This window comes from Filicampus tigris, chromosome 6 (genome assembly GCF_054856515.1).
Source record: "Filicampus tigris isolate MCC_2025a chromosome 6, RoL_Ftig_1.0, whole genome shotgun sequence".
NCBI lineage: Eukaryota > Metazoa > Chordata > Actinopteri > Syngnathiformes > Syngnathidae > Filicampus > Filicampus tigris.
This window is the reverse complement of record NC_141222.1, coordinates 18,688,197-18,708,872: the sequence shown is the minus strand read 5'-3', so window position 1 is coordinate 18,708,872 and position 20,676 is coordinate 18,688,197. Positions and strand designations below refer to the sequence as shown.

Genomic DNA, 20,676 nt, shown 5'->3' with positions numbered 1-20,676 from the left:
TCAGCTCACTGGATAGTACAGTGCACTACTTTATTTGACGCTGAAACGTATCAAACCAAAAGGCACAAAAATAACTCTTATTTACACACGTTTAAAAGAAGAAACAGTCAACCCCCCGTCAACTACGGTAACTGTAAAAGCTGAAACTATGTTGTCTTCTATGACAACGACTACCGAAGGAGCGATAACTTGAAGCAGCAACTTTGACTAGAACGGTCGTTAACGTGGAAACCAGTTAAAGTGAGCAGTCGCAAGCAACTGGACGGGACATCCCAGTGTGAAGACCTTGAGGGACCAGTGTAGGTAGTCAGGTGGAGGCCTCTGGAGCCTCGGGAGCACTGGAAGAGAGGATCAAACAATTTAGACCGGTTTCAGAGAAATACTGGAAAAAAAATACAGGGAAATACCTGCTGAATATGTAAATTCTCTTTTTTAAATCATTAAATTGGGGATGCAGGGTACACATACCAGTATCAGATACTGTACATTTGCAGTTTTGAAAAAGCTCTGATGAGCCTGATATCTAGGCTACTGTACAAATGGCAACTTTCGAGCTTCAAGAAGCACTGAAAGAAATCAAGAAAAAAAATGTGGTGAGGTTGTATTATCCACCAGACTCTACTTTCCTCTTTGTCTCATATCTACAGTATGTACTCCTTTTACATACAGTACAGTAGTGTCCGTTGTGTTCAAACTGGGGCACCACATAACTCAAATGTGTTGAGTTATAGGCTAAAAAAATGTGTGGCAAGACTGATAGAAAACATACAGATGTACATTCAAATGTCAGTAACATCTTAAAGTTTCAATTCATTCATTTTATATTACCATGATTAATAAACAAGCCATCAAAATAGAGACCATTATTGTCATTGTGAGAAAACTTGAAAATTGAGCTGGGGATCAACTCAGTATTTTGAATTCTCTATATTTTTAATTCTGATGAGGCTACCTGAGGTTCTCCCCCGTCGAGGCATCCTCACGTGGCTCCTGCTTATTTTCTTCGGTGCTCTGATCTCCTTCGCCTGCCTTCTCTACAAGGTCAAAGCACACACAAGCTCAGACGTCCAAAAACCTCAGCAAAGACGAGCACTCGGGAGCATGTGATGACACATGTTTTAGCCCCAGACCTTGGGGAGATAATTCCAATTTACCGGCCATTGGCCGCGCCCCTCGCCTGAGAAAGGAACCTTTTCACGCAAGAAAAGTATTCATCTGTCCTGCGAGCCGCTCAAGCTCAGGATGTGGTGTGCCCTCCACCCCTTTCTCAAGAGATCCTGTGACGTGTTGAAAAGAGATGCAGGATGCAGACCAGGAACACCGTTCTCAGGATGTTGCGTGACTCGTCGGGTCTGAATTTGGCTGGCGGTTAGACCGAAGTCAGTCAGAACCTCAAGTGACCCTCTTTTACCCTAATGTTTTAAAAAATATTAGGGCTGTCAAAATTAAAGCAGTAACTATGGAGATTAATTTAAATTCCATATCGCACTAAAAAAAAATAACTCAGTTAACTCAATTTTATTTACTTCCTGTAACAGCTGACATCTGCTCGCTTTGCAGCCAAACTTAAGAGCGTCACTGTCACAAAGACAGACTTTTCCGCAGTTTTACTTTAAAAAGTTGCTTGACGGCTCATTGGAAAAATCCAAAATAATTTGCACACTTTGCATTGCCAAATTCAAATACCATATTAGTTGTACGTCTTTGGTGTATCGCTCAACTGTTGTATTTTACAGGAAAAGAATCGTATTCAAGGATCAAAGAAAGCTTTAAGAACAGTCTTTGAATCGAAATATACTTTTATTTTTTTTCCACATTAATTCCAAGATTTTAGTTAAGTAAATATCGGTTCCAAGCTTTGTAAAAAATTGCAGTTGAAAAATGTGATTAATCGCGATCAATTGTGGAAAATTTTGCGATTAATTCGTTTAAAAATTTTAATCGCTTGACAGCACTAAAATATATATATATAAATAAATTCCTGGGATTGAATGGCTGGACTGTGAAAAGACAAAAACGTTTTTGGCAATGAATGAATTAATTAACGGGCTGCAACTAACGAGTGCTCGCTCACACGCGATCATATAAGCACACAAAGGTGGACATTATGAGTCTTGTATGATTTCTTTTCACTTTCTCTACGTTCATAGCTAAACATTTGGATCACTGAATGAGTCTGTGTGTACATTTCTCATCATCTCCTCTGTGGTGGTTGGTTAATAATGACAGTATTTTATTTCAAGATGGATAATGATGACACCCCCACACGCCCCTTCCCCGAGATGTATGACATTCACATTATTTTTTTATGAGCAGGCTGGAGGCTGAGTGTGTTCTTGGGTTTGGTAAAGGAAAAAGACCTCAAGCCTTTGATCGCAACACCATGAAATGATGCATGTCAATGTACGTAAATTGTCTGTGTACAGTGGAACCTCCGCACTCACAAGTGCTACTTTCTTATTTTTTCGCGATGCCAGTAGGAGGGTACCAGTGAGGACGAAAAGTTATCCAGACTGCTGGTAAAAAAAATTTGAGGCAGTGCAAATGTTTCATCAACTAGCGCATATGCGACCAGTAAATTTGCCATTAAAATTTGTATATATATTTTTCGTCGCTGACAAGCTGGTCTGCCACTGTTAAAAGTGACGACACGGTGGTGAACAGAGAGGAGCTAGTTTACTAAAGAGGTACCATTTTGTCGTCATTTGGAATTGGTTCAGGTTTGCAACAACAGAGAGTGAGCAAACAAACAATCTGCTGCAAAACTTGATTAACTCATTCACTGCCAGACATTTTCATACCCCTCTTTAAGCGTAACGTTTTAAAATTTTTGAAATAAATAGAAATAAATTCCTGGGACTGAATGGCTGGACTGTCAAAAGTCAAGTAAATTTGTCAATGGCAGAGTTAACGGCTGTTCAAACCAAAGCGAGTAGCACGACCAAAATTGCTTCTTCAGCATTTGAAAAAAGAGGCGTGAAAACAGGAAGTACTTCATGATCAATCTCATTTTTGCTCAAGAGATGAATGAATATCTCAATCCTCTCCCATCCTGCTTTTTACGCCTACAGAAAGCGACGGCTGTATAATGTACATCTTTCAGCATGATTACTCATGTAAATTGTGAGACTAATAAGTTTGTTAGTTTGGAAAAATGGCATCTGCTTACTGGAAACACAGGGAACTCGGTACACTGTTTGTGCAATATATTTGCCCTACACATTGCTCTTGCTCCCACTCAGTATATCAATTATTTTAAAATGTGTTTATATTATTCTAAAATGTGCTTGAAGGCCTTAACATAAGTGTCGTAAATGCTCTAAAAATATGTCTAGGGAGAGTATTTCAATGTTATTCTTATATTCCGGATTTCACTTACTACTACTACTACTACTTATTTTATCCAAACGAAATAGAGGTCAATCAGGTTCCTCTGTGTTTTTTTCAAACGGATGACACATACCTGTGCCCATGTTGTTTTCCTGCGCTTGCTCCGCTTTCTTCAGCGTTCCCTTCTTGGCCTCCTCGTGTTGCCGTTGCTCAGCTATGGACCTGTTAAGCACCTTGCTGAGCATGCACTCGCCCTCGCCCACCAGGAACATGGTCTTGAACTTGTTGTACAACATGGTGGCTTTGTCCATCACATCCTGGCTGGCTTTAAACCTGCGGATCTGGACCAAAGCAAATGTGATGCGGCAAGTCGGGACGGGAATTTTGGACGGGGGGGGGGGGGGGGGGGGGGGGGGACGTCTTGCCTTCTTCAGTGTGGCGATGAGTTCGCTTTGCTTTTGCAGGTGCTGAGTGGTCACCTGAAGGGTGCTGATCTCATCCAGGGCATCCAGGCACTTCTTCACATCCTTTACACATACAAATACACGCATGTTTACACTTCATCAAACTCAATGTGATGGGAGAATTTCTCATGGAATGTTCTGAACTCCTGGAAGAGTTGCCGGAGCGGAGGTCTGTGTGGATCATGTCGGCATTAACTAATGTTGTGCGTCTTTAAAAAAAAGTTGATTGTCAGCATTTTAAGTAGCGTACTTCATCAAACTTACTTTATACGAGAAGCGACTGATAAGGAAGCGATTCCACAAGATCAACGGAATTGTTAACGATTAATTAATCAATCATCATCCCCTGGTCAATTTCAACGAGGCACCCGTGACGCATCTTGTTATAACAGCTCAGCTACTGTAACTTTCTCCTTCATTTACAATAGGAGGAGTAGAAAGAAGCCCAAAAATCAGCCTTTCACCGAGTAGGCTGAGATGAAATTTGGCTGCCTCGCGAGCACGTCACACGCATGAGGGCCGATTAGTGGGCCGGTCTAAAATCCACTTCCGGCCATGCTTAGTCCAGCCCTTTTTAAAAATTTGCCAGCCAGCACCCCCCGCCCCAAAAATGGGCATCCGGCCAGGCTGGAGGGTCCGACCGGTCCGGCACAGGGACGGACTGCCCAGCTCTGGTGGTTACACAGTGACAAGTTACAATGATTAGCACTAGGTTTAGATTCCATCTATTCATTCAGCACATCGTGAAGATTAGTAGCATTTGTGGAAAGATGAACAATTAACACTCTTCATGAAATCATGTAAAAAATTATACCCTGTGACACCTCCCAAATGATACACTTGGGCCCCATTTCCACAAAAGGAAAAAAGGAAAGAAGAACTCACGGGGTTGTCTATCTTCAACGAAATCTTGATTTCACTGTGCAGACGTTGCAGCTTCACATCAGTGGAAATTTCTGTGAAGGAAGAGGCCTTCAATGGTGGCCTTCAAGGATTTCTTAAAAGAACAGGGAAGCATTTAACCCATTCACTGCCATTAACAAATTTGTCTTTTCACAGTCCAGGCATTCAACCCCAGGTACTTATTTCTATTTTTTTTCCATTTTTTTCAAATGTTAGGATAAAAGAGGCTCTGAAAATGTCTGGCAGTGAATGAGTTAATAGGGACAAAGGACGATCATGGTTTTGATCACTTTTGCTTCACTGTGCCATTTGGTGTCATGTAGAGGTGGGCGATATATATCGTTATCCATATCATCGTCAATTTTGCTTTCACGATGTGTAATTTGACATTATCGAGTATTAATACTACCTTTGACTTGAGTCAGTCGACGGCCGCAAAGTATGAGGAAATACTGAAAAAAAATCAGTGCGCATTGACGGCAGAGGACGAGGAAGTGATAATCATTCGCCGAATCAGCGGGCAGGACCCGGTCAAGTGACTTTGTCCGCACTGCAGCCGAGCTTCAAGTATGGAGGAGTGTCCAGCGGGGAATAATAGCGAGGCCACGTCGTCCGTACAGTCTGTAAATGGTTTGGGGTTGACAAGACTGACATCGGTGGGAATAACATTGTTTTATGTGCCAAAACGGTCACCGTGAAGAGCAATTCTATTGCACCACGAGCCATATGGAATTACGAGGAAAACTTGGCGACCGCGCAAGCATGCTAAACAAAAACTAAAACACACACACTCAGAAAACAGTCGGCGAGTTGAACCAACAAATATAAATGCACGCACGGACTCACTTTACATGCTTTTAGTCCGCATCATTCATAACTAGCCTGTACTCTCAACTTGCACAAACTACGACGGTTTATTAGTGTGACGCCAGCATACACCCAAACATGAATAAAGTCAAAAGTGTACATATCACAGCGACAAATGAGTGGGAAAATGCACTTTTTGGGAAATTGCAGTTTTTCTTATTCAACTTTATTCTGAATACGTTGGGCAATGTATGAGAATGGGTGTTGTCATGACGACGTCTTTTTTTTTCCCCCCCTCGCTGGGTGACACTTCGTCACACGTCAAATACATTTTTTCTCATTCTGATTGCTGCAGTTAACACCTTTTTCTCATTCTGATTGCTCTCGTAGTTGGCAGTGGTACACCAGTACTTACTGCAGCTCAAAATGTCACATCTATAGGGAATAACAGCAGAGACAGTTAAATGACATAAATATTCCCAAAAATCGATGTAAGTCTATACATAATTTTTTGTTTTTTTTTTGTTGAATATTGTCGTAGAATATCATTATGTTTGGCAGAAGCTATATTTAGTAATTTAAAAGAGATGTTCACAAATGCTGTCTATCCACAATTGGTCTGTGAAGCAAGTGCAGATTTAAAATATTCGTCAAATTATTGCTATCGAGTTTTTTGAAAAAATATCGAGATATATATTTTTTTGCCCATATCGCCCACCCCTAGACTGGCAAGGGGTTTCGTAGCAATAGTGTGGTTTATTATTTGACCGTTGATTTTGGCGCTTTAGGTAAGACTACTCACCCTTTTTCTTGGCCCCAGATCGCTCTTCAGTTTTCTTGGGGTCATCTTTGCTTGATCTGTTTGGAGGAGGAACATTGCATTATACTAGAAATGACATAAAATAGGACCAAAAATAAGTGAATTTAGGGCTAAAACACTGTTTACAACTCAATATGTAACAGAAGAATTGGAAGAATTGTACACGTAACTGGAATTTGTACGCAAGTCAGAATGTGCCATAATTACATAATCATAATATCACTAGCTAGAATTCAATATTGTAGTAATCAGTAAATATTTTTGTGGAAAAAAAAAAAAACATGACTGTATGTATGCACTGTATGTACTGTATTCATGGCGGTAACTAAGCGTGCCTTCTTGTGCTGCGTGCTTACGCTGCTAGGCAAACTGTATGTGTAACTAATATGTCGGGACCGCCGCAAACCAAGGACAGATGCGTTGGGGCAATGTGATGAAACAAGTTTGCTACAATATAGCATGAGTGTAGATGCTTGTGGAATACTTTTGGTAGCGTGACCACTTACTCCTCTTTCCGCCGCCGTCCGTCCTTGTCCGTGTCAGCGCTCTGATGTTTTTTCTTGCTTTTGTTTTTCTAATCAAAAAGACAAACAAATTGTTGCTAGCACGTCTCTAGAAACATGGTTAGGCCTACTGAAAACTTGGCCATAGGTGTCAATGTGAGTGTAAATGGTAAAAGTCTACACACCCCTGTTCAAATGCTGGGTTTGTGATATACATTTATATTAAAAAAAAGAGCCGAAGATAAATAAGTTCAAAACTTTTTCCACTATTAATGTGACCATGACCTGTACAACTTATTTGACATAGTGTGGTTGCACAAGTGTGCACACCCTCTGATGTGGCTGTGTTCGGAATTTACAAGTCACGTTCAAACTCATGTTAAATAGGTGTCAGCACACACCGGCCACCATTTAAAACTGCCCCTGATTAACCCCAAATAAAATCCAGATGTTCTAGTAGGCTTTTATTCAGTTTTTTTTCTTTCCGGCAGAAGCCTGACGGTATCATGCTAACATTGATTGCTACTTGAATCTGTTCATAATTTCCTCCACCTTGACTAAGTTCCAAAAAAATGATGCTGCCACCACCATGCTTCACTGCTGGTATGGTGTACTTTTGGTGATGAGCGGTATTGGTTTTGAAACTTTGCACCTTTTGAAATTAGGGCCACAAAGTTCAACCTCAGTTTCATTGGACCATAACACATTTTCTTACTTATGTTTAGCAGATTTTGGTAGAAGGAATTATGAACAGTTTTAAACAGGAGTCAGTGTTGGCACAAAACCTTCAGACGTCTGCTAGAGAGCAAAAAAAAATACAAAAAAGTCAGGAAAAGCCAAGAACATCTAAACTTTATTTGGGATTGAACAGAGAGACTTTAAATGGTGGCAGGTGTGTGTTGATGCCCACTTAACATAAGTTTGAATGTGATTGTTAAATTCTAAAGACAGTCACATGCTAGTTATAAAAGGGTGTGCACACTTATGCAACTACATCATCCCAGTCAATTCAGCTGTACTGGTATTGTTCAAATTAATGGTGGAAAAGGTGTTAGTCTCATTTGTTTATATCACAAAAACTTGGCCTACGAACAGGGGTGTGTAGACTTTTTATACACACTGTACATGTTGCCTGATGACCACACTAACCTCGTCATCGTCCGAGGCACCCGAGGAGTTGCCCTCTTTGGACTGCTTTTTCTTCTTGGCCTCGGGCTCTTTCCCCTCGCCGTCCTTGGCCTTGATGTCCTCCTTCCTTCGCTTGTCCTCCTCGCAGCTCTTGGACTTGTCCTCCGCCGCCCTCTTCCTCTTTTTATCGGACTCAGCGGTGTCTCTTTGGGCCGAGGAAGACCAGATTATGATTTCTGATTTATTTATTTTTTAATGTTTCGTGACAGTGATATGTGTGTGTTTACATTTCACTTCCTGAGCCTGGCCGGTCTTGATGCTGCAGCAGAAGTAACTTCTCACTTTTGGGCTTCCTGCCTCGTCGTTTGGGGGCCTCCCCACCTGACAAACGCATGCATTATTAGTTATTGTTACATCACACGGGATATTATAGGATGGCCACGGACATTTCAACTTGCCTGCAGGACTGACGGGACTCGCCGGGGGAGCTTCCGCTGCCTCAGCCTCCTGCTCACCCTCATTCTGAATTAAATCAACAATATCAATACTGTATTCTCTCTTTCAATATGATTTCAACTCCTAGAGACATCATTAAATAAAAATGGACCTTTCTTTTTCGTCCTCTCTTGGGTTTAGGAGCCTCCGCCTGGACTGAGTCCTGTAAAGTGACAGTTTGAATCAGTTTACTCTCTGCTAATGTAGTGAAATACAGCAAACACACTGTACATTGAATTCATTTGCCAATTTACGTTTTTTTTTCTCTTGCACTATAGCATCATCTTGTGGCGAGATCAGGACTAGCATGCTTTTCAAGCTTTAGCAGTGCACTTTTTGACTTGCACATTTTAATCAGAGATGGGAAATAACTAAGTACAAATACGTCATCACTGTTCTTGAGTAGTTTTTTCCAGTACTTTGTATTTATTTTTTTAGAATACTTTTTTACTTGTACCCCTTCCATTTTAATACCAGTATCTGTACTTTTTCCTCGATACATTTTCAAAACAGGGTTGTTACTTTTGTTTTTCATGATGCATGACGATTAAAAAAAAAAAATTTGACCAACGTATGTGGCTCCCCCAATCATATGAAGGGTTACACCCGGTCCTGGTCATCCCAGGTCCAAGCTCTATCCCAAGCTATGACATCACCCAAGAAGAGACTATGCTACCCGCTTACAGAAGATAATTTAATTGGAAGGTGAGAAGACGTAAAATGATTGACGACATGGAGTGTGTCGACGTTTAAACTGTCAATAATATGGGCTCGACTCAAAACGAGCCAGCGCCAGCAAGTCAGCAGCTGCCAGCCATGGCCCCACAACTGTGGCAAATGTTCGCATTTGTCGGCTCGAACAACAATTTTTGGCCAATCATTGTGTCCTGTGTAAACCTAAAGTCCACGAGCACACTTTTAATTTCAAAAGCATGAGAAAGTGTATCCAAACTTTTAACTTTGTATTGTATATAATGAACTATGCAATTTATAATTAAGATTTAGAACATGCAATAGTGGGGCAAAGCTTTAAAAATATATATATAAAATATCGTCACTGTCTTGTGAAAAACACTTACGGTATGTCCAATTTTGGAAATTTCTAAAATGTTCACGTTAATGCGATGTTTGTAAGGTGGAAACATCATTCATGTAAAAATAAGAATAATAAGCGTTTTTCACAGGGCGGCGACGATATATTACATTTGAAAATGGCTATGGGGGGTCTGACGCTGTCCGTCACACAGTTTCCAATCAATCGGAACCATATTGCATTTGTCAGCGATTTCAATTAAACATGGGAAAGCCCATTTAAAATGTTCAGATGCAAACGGGAAAGCAAATTAACAGTAAAGGTGAAACATGCAGTGCAGGACTTGTTAAAAAGGTCTTGCACACGATGCAAACTGCCAAGCAGTGACTCCGAAGCGCACAGAAGAAGCCATGCAGGAAATGAAATCAATTACCACAATGATGATGCCTCAAAAGCACAGACATAATACAGATTTTTATCTTAATATTGATACATCAATGCGAACGCTTGCTGAGACACTTGATGGCTCAGTGGCACTACTACTTTCTAATATAAAACACGCTGATTAGTGAAATAAAAGTCGAGGCCCACCACCAAGTAAACCAACCATGCACGCGCCCCGATCTACACCTCCCAGCATGCAAAGTACGTACATCCTGTTTCTGAGGGCCCTGTTCAGTGATCATAGGCCCTTCCTCCTCCTCCTCCTCCTCCTCCTCCTCCTCATCATCATCATCATCCTCCTCCTCCTCCTCCTCCTCCACCACCACATCCTCCGCCTCCCTTCCCGGAGCCTGAAAAGTTACAGGTGGTTTGTTCCATTTTGTGGAACCTCAGAATTAGTGGCGATACAATTAGGAACGGTTCTTTTTTTTTTTTTTTTTTTAAGTCTTATTTGCCTTAAATATATTTTTGCCGATGTGCCGATAACCATAAAAATTGGAAATTGAACTTATTGCAAAGGAAGAAAGGTAACTGGAACATACATCTAAATACCTCACTGTACAAATGTTGATTTTGTGACAGCAAAAATGTCCGGAAAACCATACTAGAATATCTGAACTTTGTTCATGCATAATCCAAGGTACTTTAAATGGTGGCAGGTGTGTGCTTACTCCTCTTTAACATGAATTTGAATGTAACTACCGGTAGTTAATTCTTGGTGGTCTCCAGCATGTCTCGGAAATGTTGTGTAGAGACGTCTCAGTCAAATAAATAAAAAATAAAAAAATTAGTGTATTTCTACAGTTTCTAAACTGTTTCTCACAACATTGCCGTGAGAGTTACTAAATGTTTTATGATGGCAATAATTTGACCCAGGGACGGAATATTTAGTTCAGATGGGGCAAATCTGTTTTGAAAACTGAACAAATCGGATTTCAAACAATAAAAGAGGCAGCAAGAAAACAAGAAGCTGTGATGAAGCACTAGCATTGTCGGTCGGTGACATCAAGCGGATGACTTTATAAGATTAGTTAAAAAAACAACACTTACTTTCAATGACTTTGTTTCCTTGTCATCCGCCTCATCCTCGCCCTCTAGTCCAGCGTCTGAATCCTTCTCGGACAAAGATTCAGGATGAATCGGCTATCGAAAACATAAGAGAATAACGTGAGATGCACAGGAAAGTAATTTTGACTAATATGTTTTGCCCACAATGCAGGATACAAACCTTGGGTGCCGTCAGCTCCACTTTGGGGTTGTTCTCAATCTCCCATAGTCCTTCGTTGAATCCCTTCCTCTTGTTGGGTTTGGCATACTTCTCCTTGTTGGGTTGGTACGGAAAGATGTCTTTGGGGCCGAGAAAGGCACTGTGGGGAAAATTGTAAGATTACGTAAAAGTGGAGCTAAATCTTCAAAGTAACAACCCCTACACCAATTTTCTCCATACATGCTGTGATCAGCTACAGTGGGCAAAGATCCAGAGCCCCTTTTTTGTGTGTGTGTGTGGGGGGGGGGGGCACCATTTAGTGTATGAAGTGCTGCACTAACAAGTGAAAATGGTTTTATGTTGTCACTCACGTTTCATGGGTACCAAAGAAGAAGATGGGTAACTTGATGTTGGATGGCTTCACAGCACCATCTGGGACTTCATCTATCTGTCGGTGGGATGAAAAAATGAAGAAAATTTATTAATGTCGACATCATAGAACCTTATTTTACTGTATGAACATTCCTCATATGAGTTAACCCCTGTATGATAAAAATAATGTAAGGGAGAACTGGTTACCATACTGGAGACTTGAAAGACATTAGAGGGAGTACAGGAAGGTGTGTGTGCAGAGCAAGACTGTCACCTAGAGGTGTTTTATAGGTACTGCACAGCCCTGTGTGTGAGGGTGCGCACTGACTGCAAGCAACTTGTTTTTTGTGACCGAGAAGACTGAACCAAGGTTATTCCAGTTGAGGAAAACTAACGAAACAACTCAAACCATAACTGAAGAAAACATTTCGAGAATGAAATAAAATAAAAACAAAAATGCTTTTACACAAACAGAAACTAACTGAAACTCCATCTTATGTTTATAAAACTAACTATAATTACAGCAAATATGTGCTTTGTTTTCATCTTTGTCGATTAATATCATACATGAGTTTTTGTGGTTCATTTTAAATGTATTTATTTTTGTATTGCCATATATCTGTACAGAAGAAGGAAGGTTTGACAATTTTAGTTTTCTTTACTTAATGTTCTTCACAATATGTTCTATGCGGTCCCGCTAGTCTAAACACAGGATTCGAATGATTATTGCGTATAAGGTATATGATTTAAGCAGAAAAATTAATTTGTTTTTATCCATCTCAGGGGGCGGCCATTTTGTCTTGTACTGCCACTTGCCGTCAACTAAAATTGACGTCACAGTGCCTAAGGGCCCAGCTTGCAAACGTCACATGACCAAACCCCATTAAACAGGTAAGCTGTGATTGGTCATTACCTTAGCCCTAAGGATCTGTGATGTAATTTTCAGTTGACAGCAAGTGGCAAAATAGTCAGCCCCTGAGATGGATATAAATGGGTGAATTTTGCTGCTTAATTCATATGCCACAAAGGCAATATTATTCTGAATGCTGTGTTTAGACTAGTGGAGGCCCATAGAATATATAATTGCGAAGCTTTTCTTTCACTTAACTTCCCTTTAATATTTTTTTTCCCACTTGAGTGGCGGTGCATTTGAAGCATGTCCATACCTATAATTTGGCTTGCAACACAAACAGAACGAAATCGAACAAGGCATGGCCTGAAAACTGAATTTTCTAATAAAGGCCCAACCCTGACAGGTACTCTGCCATTGCGTCTGTTGTGTCTGAGTTGCATGCTTACTCTCGCTGGCCAGTGAGGATAACCCTTCATTTTAGCAAAAATCAGATCACCAGGCTTCCAGTCTCGGGCCATTTCTGTTGGAAAAACGTGAGAGAAATATGAAGTTGCCTGCTTCTCAACTACAAATAATAACAGCACATGACATGTGGGTGCCCCTCCCCCTGAACGCCACCATCTCCCCCCATTCACCATTCATTCACACACACTAGGCATTCCAAGAACAACAATGATTATATTTCACAGGGAAACATACATGACTAAAATACACAGTAGCCATCACGTGTGTGGTAGCACCGCACGTCAACAAACGCACTATAGCAGCTAGCTAGCAGTAGGTTGTTCGAGCTGTAGACGCGACAAAAACAACGTCTGCCGACTGACTGAGCCGCGTGGAGAATACAGTATAATGACATTAACTATGAGTTGGTTGTTTACTTGACAGTCGCTGTGCCGTAACGTTTTCCTCCCCACACAAAAGCTCCTTTTCCGCACACAATCCGAACCACGTTTTCCCCTCCCGCTTGGGACGTCACCGGAGAGTACCACTACGACGTACAATACAGGGGTGCAGAATTTCGAAAAATACCTTGCTGGGATTAAACATTCCAGTTTTGGACAATGGTGAATAAACCGCATATTTTAGAATGACTAAATCACTAATCTGTTTGATTATTTCACACATATGAGTTATATCATACGTTTAAATATCAACTACAAAATATATAATATCCCATTTACAAGTCGATGATAGCCGCCATGATAGCCATCGTTGCCTAGAGACATGCATGCAGCAGCATGCGCCATGCTCTGATGTCACAAATGACCGCCATCTTGAACCGGGTTACCCTTCCATTCACTTGTATTGAGGAAACTGTTTGGCTCCAATAAATTAATCATAAATCGGAGAAATCGTTACCGATTTTGATACGGATTGGTTTGTTAGAAACATCAGGCATACGCTTATGATACCAGACACATGGAGAATTTCACCACATAATTTCATATCGTAACATTGTTGAATGCTTACACTTACAGTCAAGCTCCTGTACATCCTGGCTGCTAAGTACCACAAAGACTTAATGACATTTAACACTTTGACAGTTCCGAATTTTAAAAAAGACACCTATCAAAGGGTGACCACTCTGTTTCTTTACCGTTTTTAAACATAGCATGCAGTGGTGAGCTTTTAGACTCGTATGACAATTAAAACACTGCCTGTAGTGTATAGTTAATCATTGGGCTTCTCTCATGGCCTGAACATTATCAGAAGAACTGACCCACATTTACAATCTAAACTCCAATTTTTGTTCCATCCATCCATCCATCCATTATCTGTACCGCTTCTCCTCACAAGGGTCGCGGGGCGTGCTGGAGCCTATCCCAGCTGTCTTTGGGCAGTAGGCGGGGGACACCCTGAACTGGTTGCCAGCCAATCGCAGGGCACACAGAGACAAACATCCGCACTCACAATCACACCTAGGGGCAATTTTAGAGAGTCCAATCAACTTACCATGCATGTTTTTGGAATGTGGGAGGAAACCGGAGTGCCCAGAGAAAACCCACGCAGGCACGGGGAGAACATGCAAACTCCACACAGGGAGGCCGGAGCCGGTATTGAACCCACGACCTCTGAACTGTGAGGCGGACGTGCTAACCAGTCGACCACCGTGCCGCCAATTTTTGTTCCATCAAATTGTATTAATTTATTTCCAAAAGTCAATTTTCTTCATATCATAGCCTTTCTCTTGTCTGCACTGCTTCCATTACATGTATGTAGATGTTCAAATTTTTTGTCCACCCAGATTTCAGCCTTCATTGTATGTGTTGCCACATCAATTTAATCTCACCAGAGCCTTCAGAATCAGTAGTGCTTTCCCATGAAACTTCAATAACTGTATATTCGTAATGGGAGTATTTTAAATTTGTCATTGCTGGCCCTTGATGATATCAGCATTTTTCCACCTTCTGATTGGTTGGTCAGAGCAAAACTACAGCTTCGATCAGCACAAATTGAATTGAATGTGTATGATGTTATTCACTTGTTTCATTAAAATGTTTTTTTTGTCATGTTATCAGATGAATACTGATTCTGAACTGCTTGAGTTGATGTAAGTTCCTCAACTGTGTGCTGTTTTAAAGTATTTTTGTATTTTATTGGTGGTTTCTATAATTTTTACATAATAGTGGGTGGTATTGGATGGAAGTGAACCACATCAGTTCATAATTCATAATTTGAAGAAATGTTTTTATCTGCAGTATTAGTGTGATTTTTAAATAGAATTGACATTATTTCTACCTTTGGCAAGCTAGTGTATTTATCAAGCAATCTTGCCATGGTGTTAATGAACACACTGACCTGTCTTGTGACTACTTTATCATTCTCCAGTGGCTTCTCCCGAACACGCTGAAGACTTGCCAGCAGTAAAATGGGGAAAGATGCCAATCCATGTGTATGACACACACGCAAACACAAGCACCCACACACCCCCACACACACATTAAACACACACCGGCTCAAGGACGCCATCGCTCATTCAAGTCCAGGAAAGGTGCCCTTCAACACAGGAGTGCTTCACTGGTCTAGAATCAATGATTTAAGGTAGTTATGGATTTTTTTCAGTGTTAATATTTAGGTCGACAACTTTAATTAGAAAAAGTTTTTGAACACACCCCCATAAAATTAAAACTTCTCTGTTGTACACGTGACGTGCTTTGTCAGCTTTTGATGTCTCGGAATCTGAGCAGTATACAGTGTAATACTAACTGGAGCTCGGAAGATTGAGCACATAACACCAATTCTGGCCTCCCTTCACTTGCTCCCAGTGCATTTCAGGGTTCAATTTAAGATTCTCCTATTTGTCTTTAAATCATTAAATGGCCTGGCCTCGGCGTACCTCTCCAAGCTCCTCCACTCCTACGCACCTTCCCCCAGCCTCGCTGCTCGAGGTGCCGATAACCAAGAGGAGTCTCAGAGGGGATCGAGCCTTTTCTGTCGCTGGTCCTTCCCTCTGGAATGAGCTCCCATTGGTTGTTGGGCAAGCCCCCTCTCTGTCCACTTTTAAAACCCAGTTGAAGACACATTTCTTTTCTCTGGCTTCTGATCAGACCTGAATTTTTCGGCTCTTTTCCGGTGTCAATTGTATATAGTGTTTTATGTCAATTTATCGGCTTTATTTACTTATATTTTATTTATATTTTATATATTATCTATGTATATATTTATTACCGTAATACATGTACCACAGCCTTTTATTGTTTTTGTTTTATTTATTGTATTGTAAAGTGCTTTGTTACAGCCCTAGCTGTTATGAAATGCGCTATATAAATAAAATTGTATTGTATTGTATTGTATCTCAAGACTGTCAAAGAATTCTGAAGCAAAATGTGCTGTTGAGCATATGAATGTTAGAATAAAAATAAGAATGTGATAAAAGTCTGGTGAACAATTTAGGTTGAGGACTTTAATTACAACATGGATTTGGACAGACCTGCGTAAAAATTTGAATTTCTCTGCTATCACAGGAGGTATTCTGTCAGCTTTTGACGTTTCCTCATCAAATGAATGCCCTCATTGGCGTGATGGCCAGAGGGCAGCGGCCAAACCGGGAGACGTGGAAAAAAGTAGCTTCTCAGCGTGAGACCGAGGTCGCGGCAAAGAAGCTTTAACAAATGAAGGCTTTTTGCGGGACCCTCCGGAGACAGAGTGGGCCGGGTTGTTGTGCCAACGCCTCGTCTGTCGGGGTGAAGGATACGCGCTCAGTCATACGCGTCGTACACACTGTCATCCCCTTGTCTGAGCAGGACCCCCACCAAGCTGGCTGGGCTCCAACACGGAAGGTCTCTCACCTGGCAGGCTGGGCAGGGAGGTGCCTCGGTATTATTCCTGGACCTGCCGGACCCCCGTCCTGGCCTCCTCGTCTCTCTTAACCCCCTCTGTGGAGCGCGCGTGGCTCAAAGACAAGTGTCCTTCAAGTATCACCGGCATCCTTCATTGTCTTTAAACGATGCGCAGGATCTATGGAGGCCTAATTGCTGGTGTACATCACGAGAGGCCGAGGCAAGCGTCCCGCACCATCTGTAGTATGTTATTCTTATCATGTGACAAATGTAACAACCCCCCCCAAAAATCTTACAATAGTATGTTCTATGCGGCTCCAGTCTTCAATTCTGATTAATATCGCGTTTGTGGAATATGAGTTGAACAGCAAAATCCAAACGTTTTTAGCCATCTCAGGGGGCGAACATTTTGTCACTTCTGTCGACTGAAAATGACATCACAACTGCTCAGGGCTCAGGTAACGACCAATCCCGGCCGGCTCACCTGTTTTCTGAAGCTGAGCCATGATGTTCTCGGGAAAGGTGTCAGTTCTATTCTTACAGGATCTCAGAGCAGCATTTGATACAATATATCATACTGTTGAGCCCCAACTTTTGTCTTTTGTTTGGATTTTTTGACCTGTCAGTGTGCATTTGATCAAATTTCAGTCTCGTCAGTTTCAAGTTATTTCTCACGCCGTCGTGGGTTTTTCTTTCTTTAATGAACAATTATTTTGTCCATGTGTTATCAAGTCATACAACTGAGCTGACAGTGGTTCAACAAAAGATGGGATAGGTTGCAGTGTGTGAGATTCTCCAAAGGAGGCGTCCAAGTGCTTCTCATGAGATGGGAGGCGGCGAGCAAAAGGGGAGGACAGGACCAGTCGGGCCCTCGGACAGCAGGTGAGTGTATGAAGGCAAGGGGATGACAGATGCTTCTGTCAGATTTCCAACCGCCGCCACTTTATGGGAGCTGCGCAGATGCCCAAAGAACTCCCTCCTCTTCCTAGCATCGCCTTTCTCCCCATCCCTTCATTCCTGTCAACAGGCCATGAAGAGGGGCTAACAAGACAGGAGCGCTCCCTCTCAGCGGTCAAGTGACCGCCTTGCCACTCCAGTGATGGAGGGGGCCCCTAGTCTGGGCTCGAGGCATTGAGATGTTATAAATGTGGGGGTCATCGTGCGAGGACAGCGGAAGGGCTCTCTCTCGCCGGGGCCGCGGCGGCCAGCTGAGGCATGGGGGTCTGTGGGGGTCCGCGGCAGTCGCGCCCGCGAGGAAAGCAGATGTTTTCGCTCGGGGGCGAGCCAAGTTTGCCAAGCAACCTTCAGCTGCTTGGAGGTCAGCTGTTTAATAAGGGGCGGGGGCCGGGTGCGGGACATTTCCGAGGCAAACACTTCAACTTTGATACGACAACATATTAATTACAGTGCTGGAGCGTAGGGGCAGAGGGTTGTAGTGGAACATACCACCCCACTGCTCCGTAGCCTCCATCAGCCTGACATACGCCAAGAAAGGCTGGCAGAAGTGCTGTTGTCCTAGCACTGACCCTCAACCTGACCGCTGTCATGCAACACAACTGCTGCCTTTGAAGCGATGTCCAACAAGGAAGTTCTATTTCAGATTCCCAGACAGTTCTTGGACATGCGGTGCCGTATTGCACTCTTAAACTGCTGGGTCAAAAGTAACCCAAATTGGGTGAAACAGCTAAACCAGCGCAGGGTCCGAAACTTATACCCAGAGCATTGGGTTGAAGATTTGACTCGGCAAATTGGGTCAAGATTTTGATCCAATATGGGGAAAAAACTACCCATACTGATGAATTAAACCTACCAAGAAATGTGTTACCAGATTAGTATAGCTTTGGTTAAAAATAATAATAATTTTCTCACCTACATTTTCGAAGAAGCAACTTTCACCTGTCAAGTGTTGCCACAGCTAACATATGTTTGGCACCGGTTTTACTCAACGCCCTTCCTGGTATAACCCACCCATTTTCCCATTTTCTGTGGGGTTGAGCCCTATTCCCAGTGTTCAGATTCAGCGGTGTTACCCCCTGAGCCAATCAGCCAGAAACAAAGGTTTCGAAGAATGTTACATTAAATTTACTTCAACTTCAATACACCTTCGACCTGCTTCACATCTTCAGCCCACTCGAATACAATCTTCAACCCAATCTGCTGGGTCAAAATAATTCACCCAACCTTGGGTAAATGTAACAAACTCTGCTCAAAATCCACAGCCACCCAGTTAGTGGGTTAGCAACCCAGCATTTTTTAGTGTGTGAACTTCAAGTGACCAGAATAAGAAAGTGTGAGCGCGCTAACACCACAATTAACACAATTGCTTCAAATTCACACATGAGACCTTGTAACACTAATGAGTCACATGATACCAGGTGGGGAAAATGGCTAATTGGGCCCAAGTTGGACACTTCAGTTGCTAGCGGTTTCGACAGGAATGGCTTTGTGTTGAGTTATTTGAGGACAGTTAATTTACACTGTTAGACTGTACAAATGTATCGGCGATCCTGCGAGTGTCTGATCACACCTGGGCTTCAAACATGCATCATCACCGTCTCTCACTAACCGCTAGGCTAAACCCCAGGCCGCCAGTCAAGTAGCCAGCACCCTCATTCCGACAAGTGAGGTTTGCCCCACGCTAGCTGGCATCTGTGACACAAATTGTACACCGACTACATTGTAGAAAAATGTCATTTTTTTCAGTGTTATTCCATGAAAAGATGTAATATTTACAAAGATGTGAGGGGTTCACTCACATTTGTAAGATTCACTTAGTTTTATTTCTACTTTAGATTAAATGCTAGAAGATTGTGGTTTGTATTTTACTTAAATAAGATGATGGGGGTTGAATGTCGCTTCTGTCCTTGTTTTTTTGCTGCCTTAGTCCCAAAGATATCAATTAATTACAATCTCAAATGCAGCTGACTTTACTTATTTACTTCACTTTTCATGTTGTGTCGTTATCATTGGAGGTTGAAAAAAGTAACAAGCCTACTTTGACAAAGTAAAGAGTAGAAAGTACTGATGCCTGTTTTGAAATGTAGCAGTGTAACGCTTAAAAGTCTTTCTACCTTATCTTCGGAGGCCATGGTACAATGTAGGTTTGAGTTGTATTTCTTCTGGCGTCTTCCTCGGATGGATACAAGTTCCCACCACTGGTCATGTGTGTAATGTGCAGGGTTGGTCTTCTCAAGTGCACCACAAAATGGATGGCTGTATGCAGGGAACAGTTTGGGGAAAATGTTCTTTTATGTGCCCAGTGCTTGGATGCGTTTGGTGTAAAAAAGGCATATCAAACACCTTAGGGATGAACTAGAACTGAGTTGAGCCATCAGGCCAACTCAGCCATTTTGGATTCAGCCAGGTGTTCCAATACTTCTTTTCCCATTTCGGCACTTCATAATGAAGTTGATCATCTTTTTCTCAAGATCAAAATTGAGAGAATATTTGCCTGATATGGCAGAAAAACAATCGGCACCAAGGCCCCACTATAAAGGACATCATGTGAAGTGACGAGATAGCACGAAATTGCACCATTAGTTTCATCATGGCGCCACTGCGATTGCAAAAAAAAAAATGATCCCAGGACTTTATCACTTCCCAGCTCGATGAGTTAAGAGGGAAGTTTCACCCCCTCTCAACCTCAACATCGATTTCCGAGAAAGTGGGAGATCTGGGGATTACGTCGATGAAGACCCGGCTTACTGGGTCTTTTTTTGTATTTGGCAAAAAGATGGGGGAGACAAAATCTAGGGCTTACGGCCATGGCACCCAAACGGGGGAACTTGAAAGCGGCTGCGGGATGGGAAGCTGGGAGAGAAGGTGCCTCATTTAGGAGTGGTAAATTTGAACGAGGGAGTGCGGGGAAACGCTTTAAGTAAACCACCGAGGCCCCAACAATCGTCAGGAATTGAGACGTTTTTAAACCTTTAACGGGGGACTGTGATCAAAGCTGCCGCCGATCCTCGCTGAAAGCAGAACCGGAGGGAGCAGGGGAGGGATTGTGGGGAGGGATCATGGCAGGTTGAAAACGT

At 42.1% G+C, this 20,676-nt stretch overlaps 1 protein-coding gene across 3 annotated transcripts; it reads right to left on the bottom strand.

The window, feature by feature from the left end:
- Positions 1-16: 16 nt before the first annotated feature.
- On the bottom strand, positions 17-13,377 carry psip1a (PC4 and SFRS1 interacting protein 1a). Of its 3 annotated transcripts, none has more exons than XM_086033233.1 (17): positions 13,241-13,377; positions 12,806-12,879; positions 11,506-11,582; positions 11,156-11,294; positions 10,978-11,070; positions 10,137-10,277; positions 8,563-8,613; positions 8,414-8,477; positions 8,243-8,336; positions 7,977-8,160; positions 6,831-6,898; positions 6,307-6,362; positions 4,680-4,750; positions 3,756-3,857; positions 3,464-3,671; positions 953-1,034; positions 17-338 (listed from the first exon to the last, which is right to left on the bottom strand). In XM_086033233.1, exons 2-17 carry the CDS (start codon positions 12,875-12,877, stop codon positions 308-310), a joined length of 1,533 nt encoding a protein of 510 aa, XP_085889359.1. In that variant the 5' UTR covers positions 12,878-12,879; positions 13,241-13,377; the 3' UTR covers positions 17-307. The 3 variants fall into 3 exon arrangements, with proteins under 3 accessions (XP_085889359.1, XP_085889360.1, XP_085889361.1); XM_086033234.1 differs by lacking the exon at positions 13,241-13,377 and adding an exon at positions 13,059-13,231; XM_086033235.1 differs by lacking the exon at positions 10,137-10,277 and having other exon boundaries at positions 13,241-13,376.
- Between the last annotated feature and the right edge of the window lie 7,299 nt (positions 13,378-20,676).

Bases quoted from the DNA above. Each gene is read 5' to 3' on its own strand.
- psip1a (XM_086033233.1), bottom strand. From the start codon at position 12,877: ATGGCCCGAGACTGGAAGCCTGGTGATCTGATTTTTGCTAAAATGAAG. The intron at 4,751-6,306 runs GTGAGTAGTCTT...CTTCCTTCACAG, and splicing joins ATCTGGGGCCAAGAAAAAGG to AAATTTCCACTGATGTGAAG. The intron at 1,035-3,463 runs GTATGTGTCATC...TTGACCTTGTAG, and splicing joins GGAAAACAACATGGGCACAG to AGAAGGCAGGCGAAGGAGAT.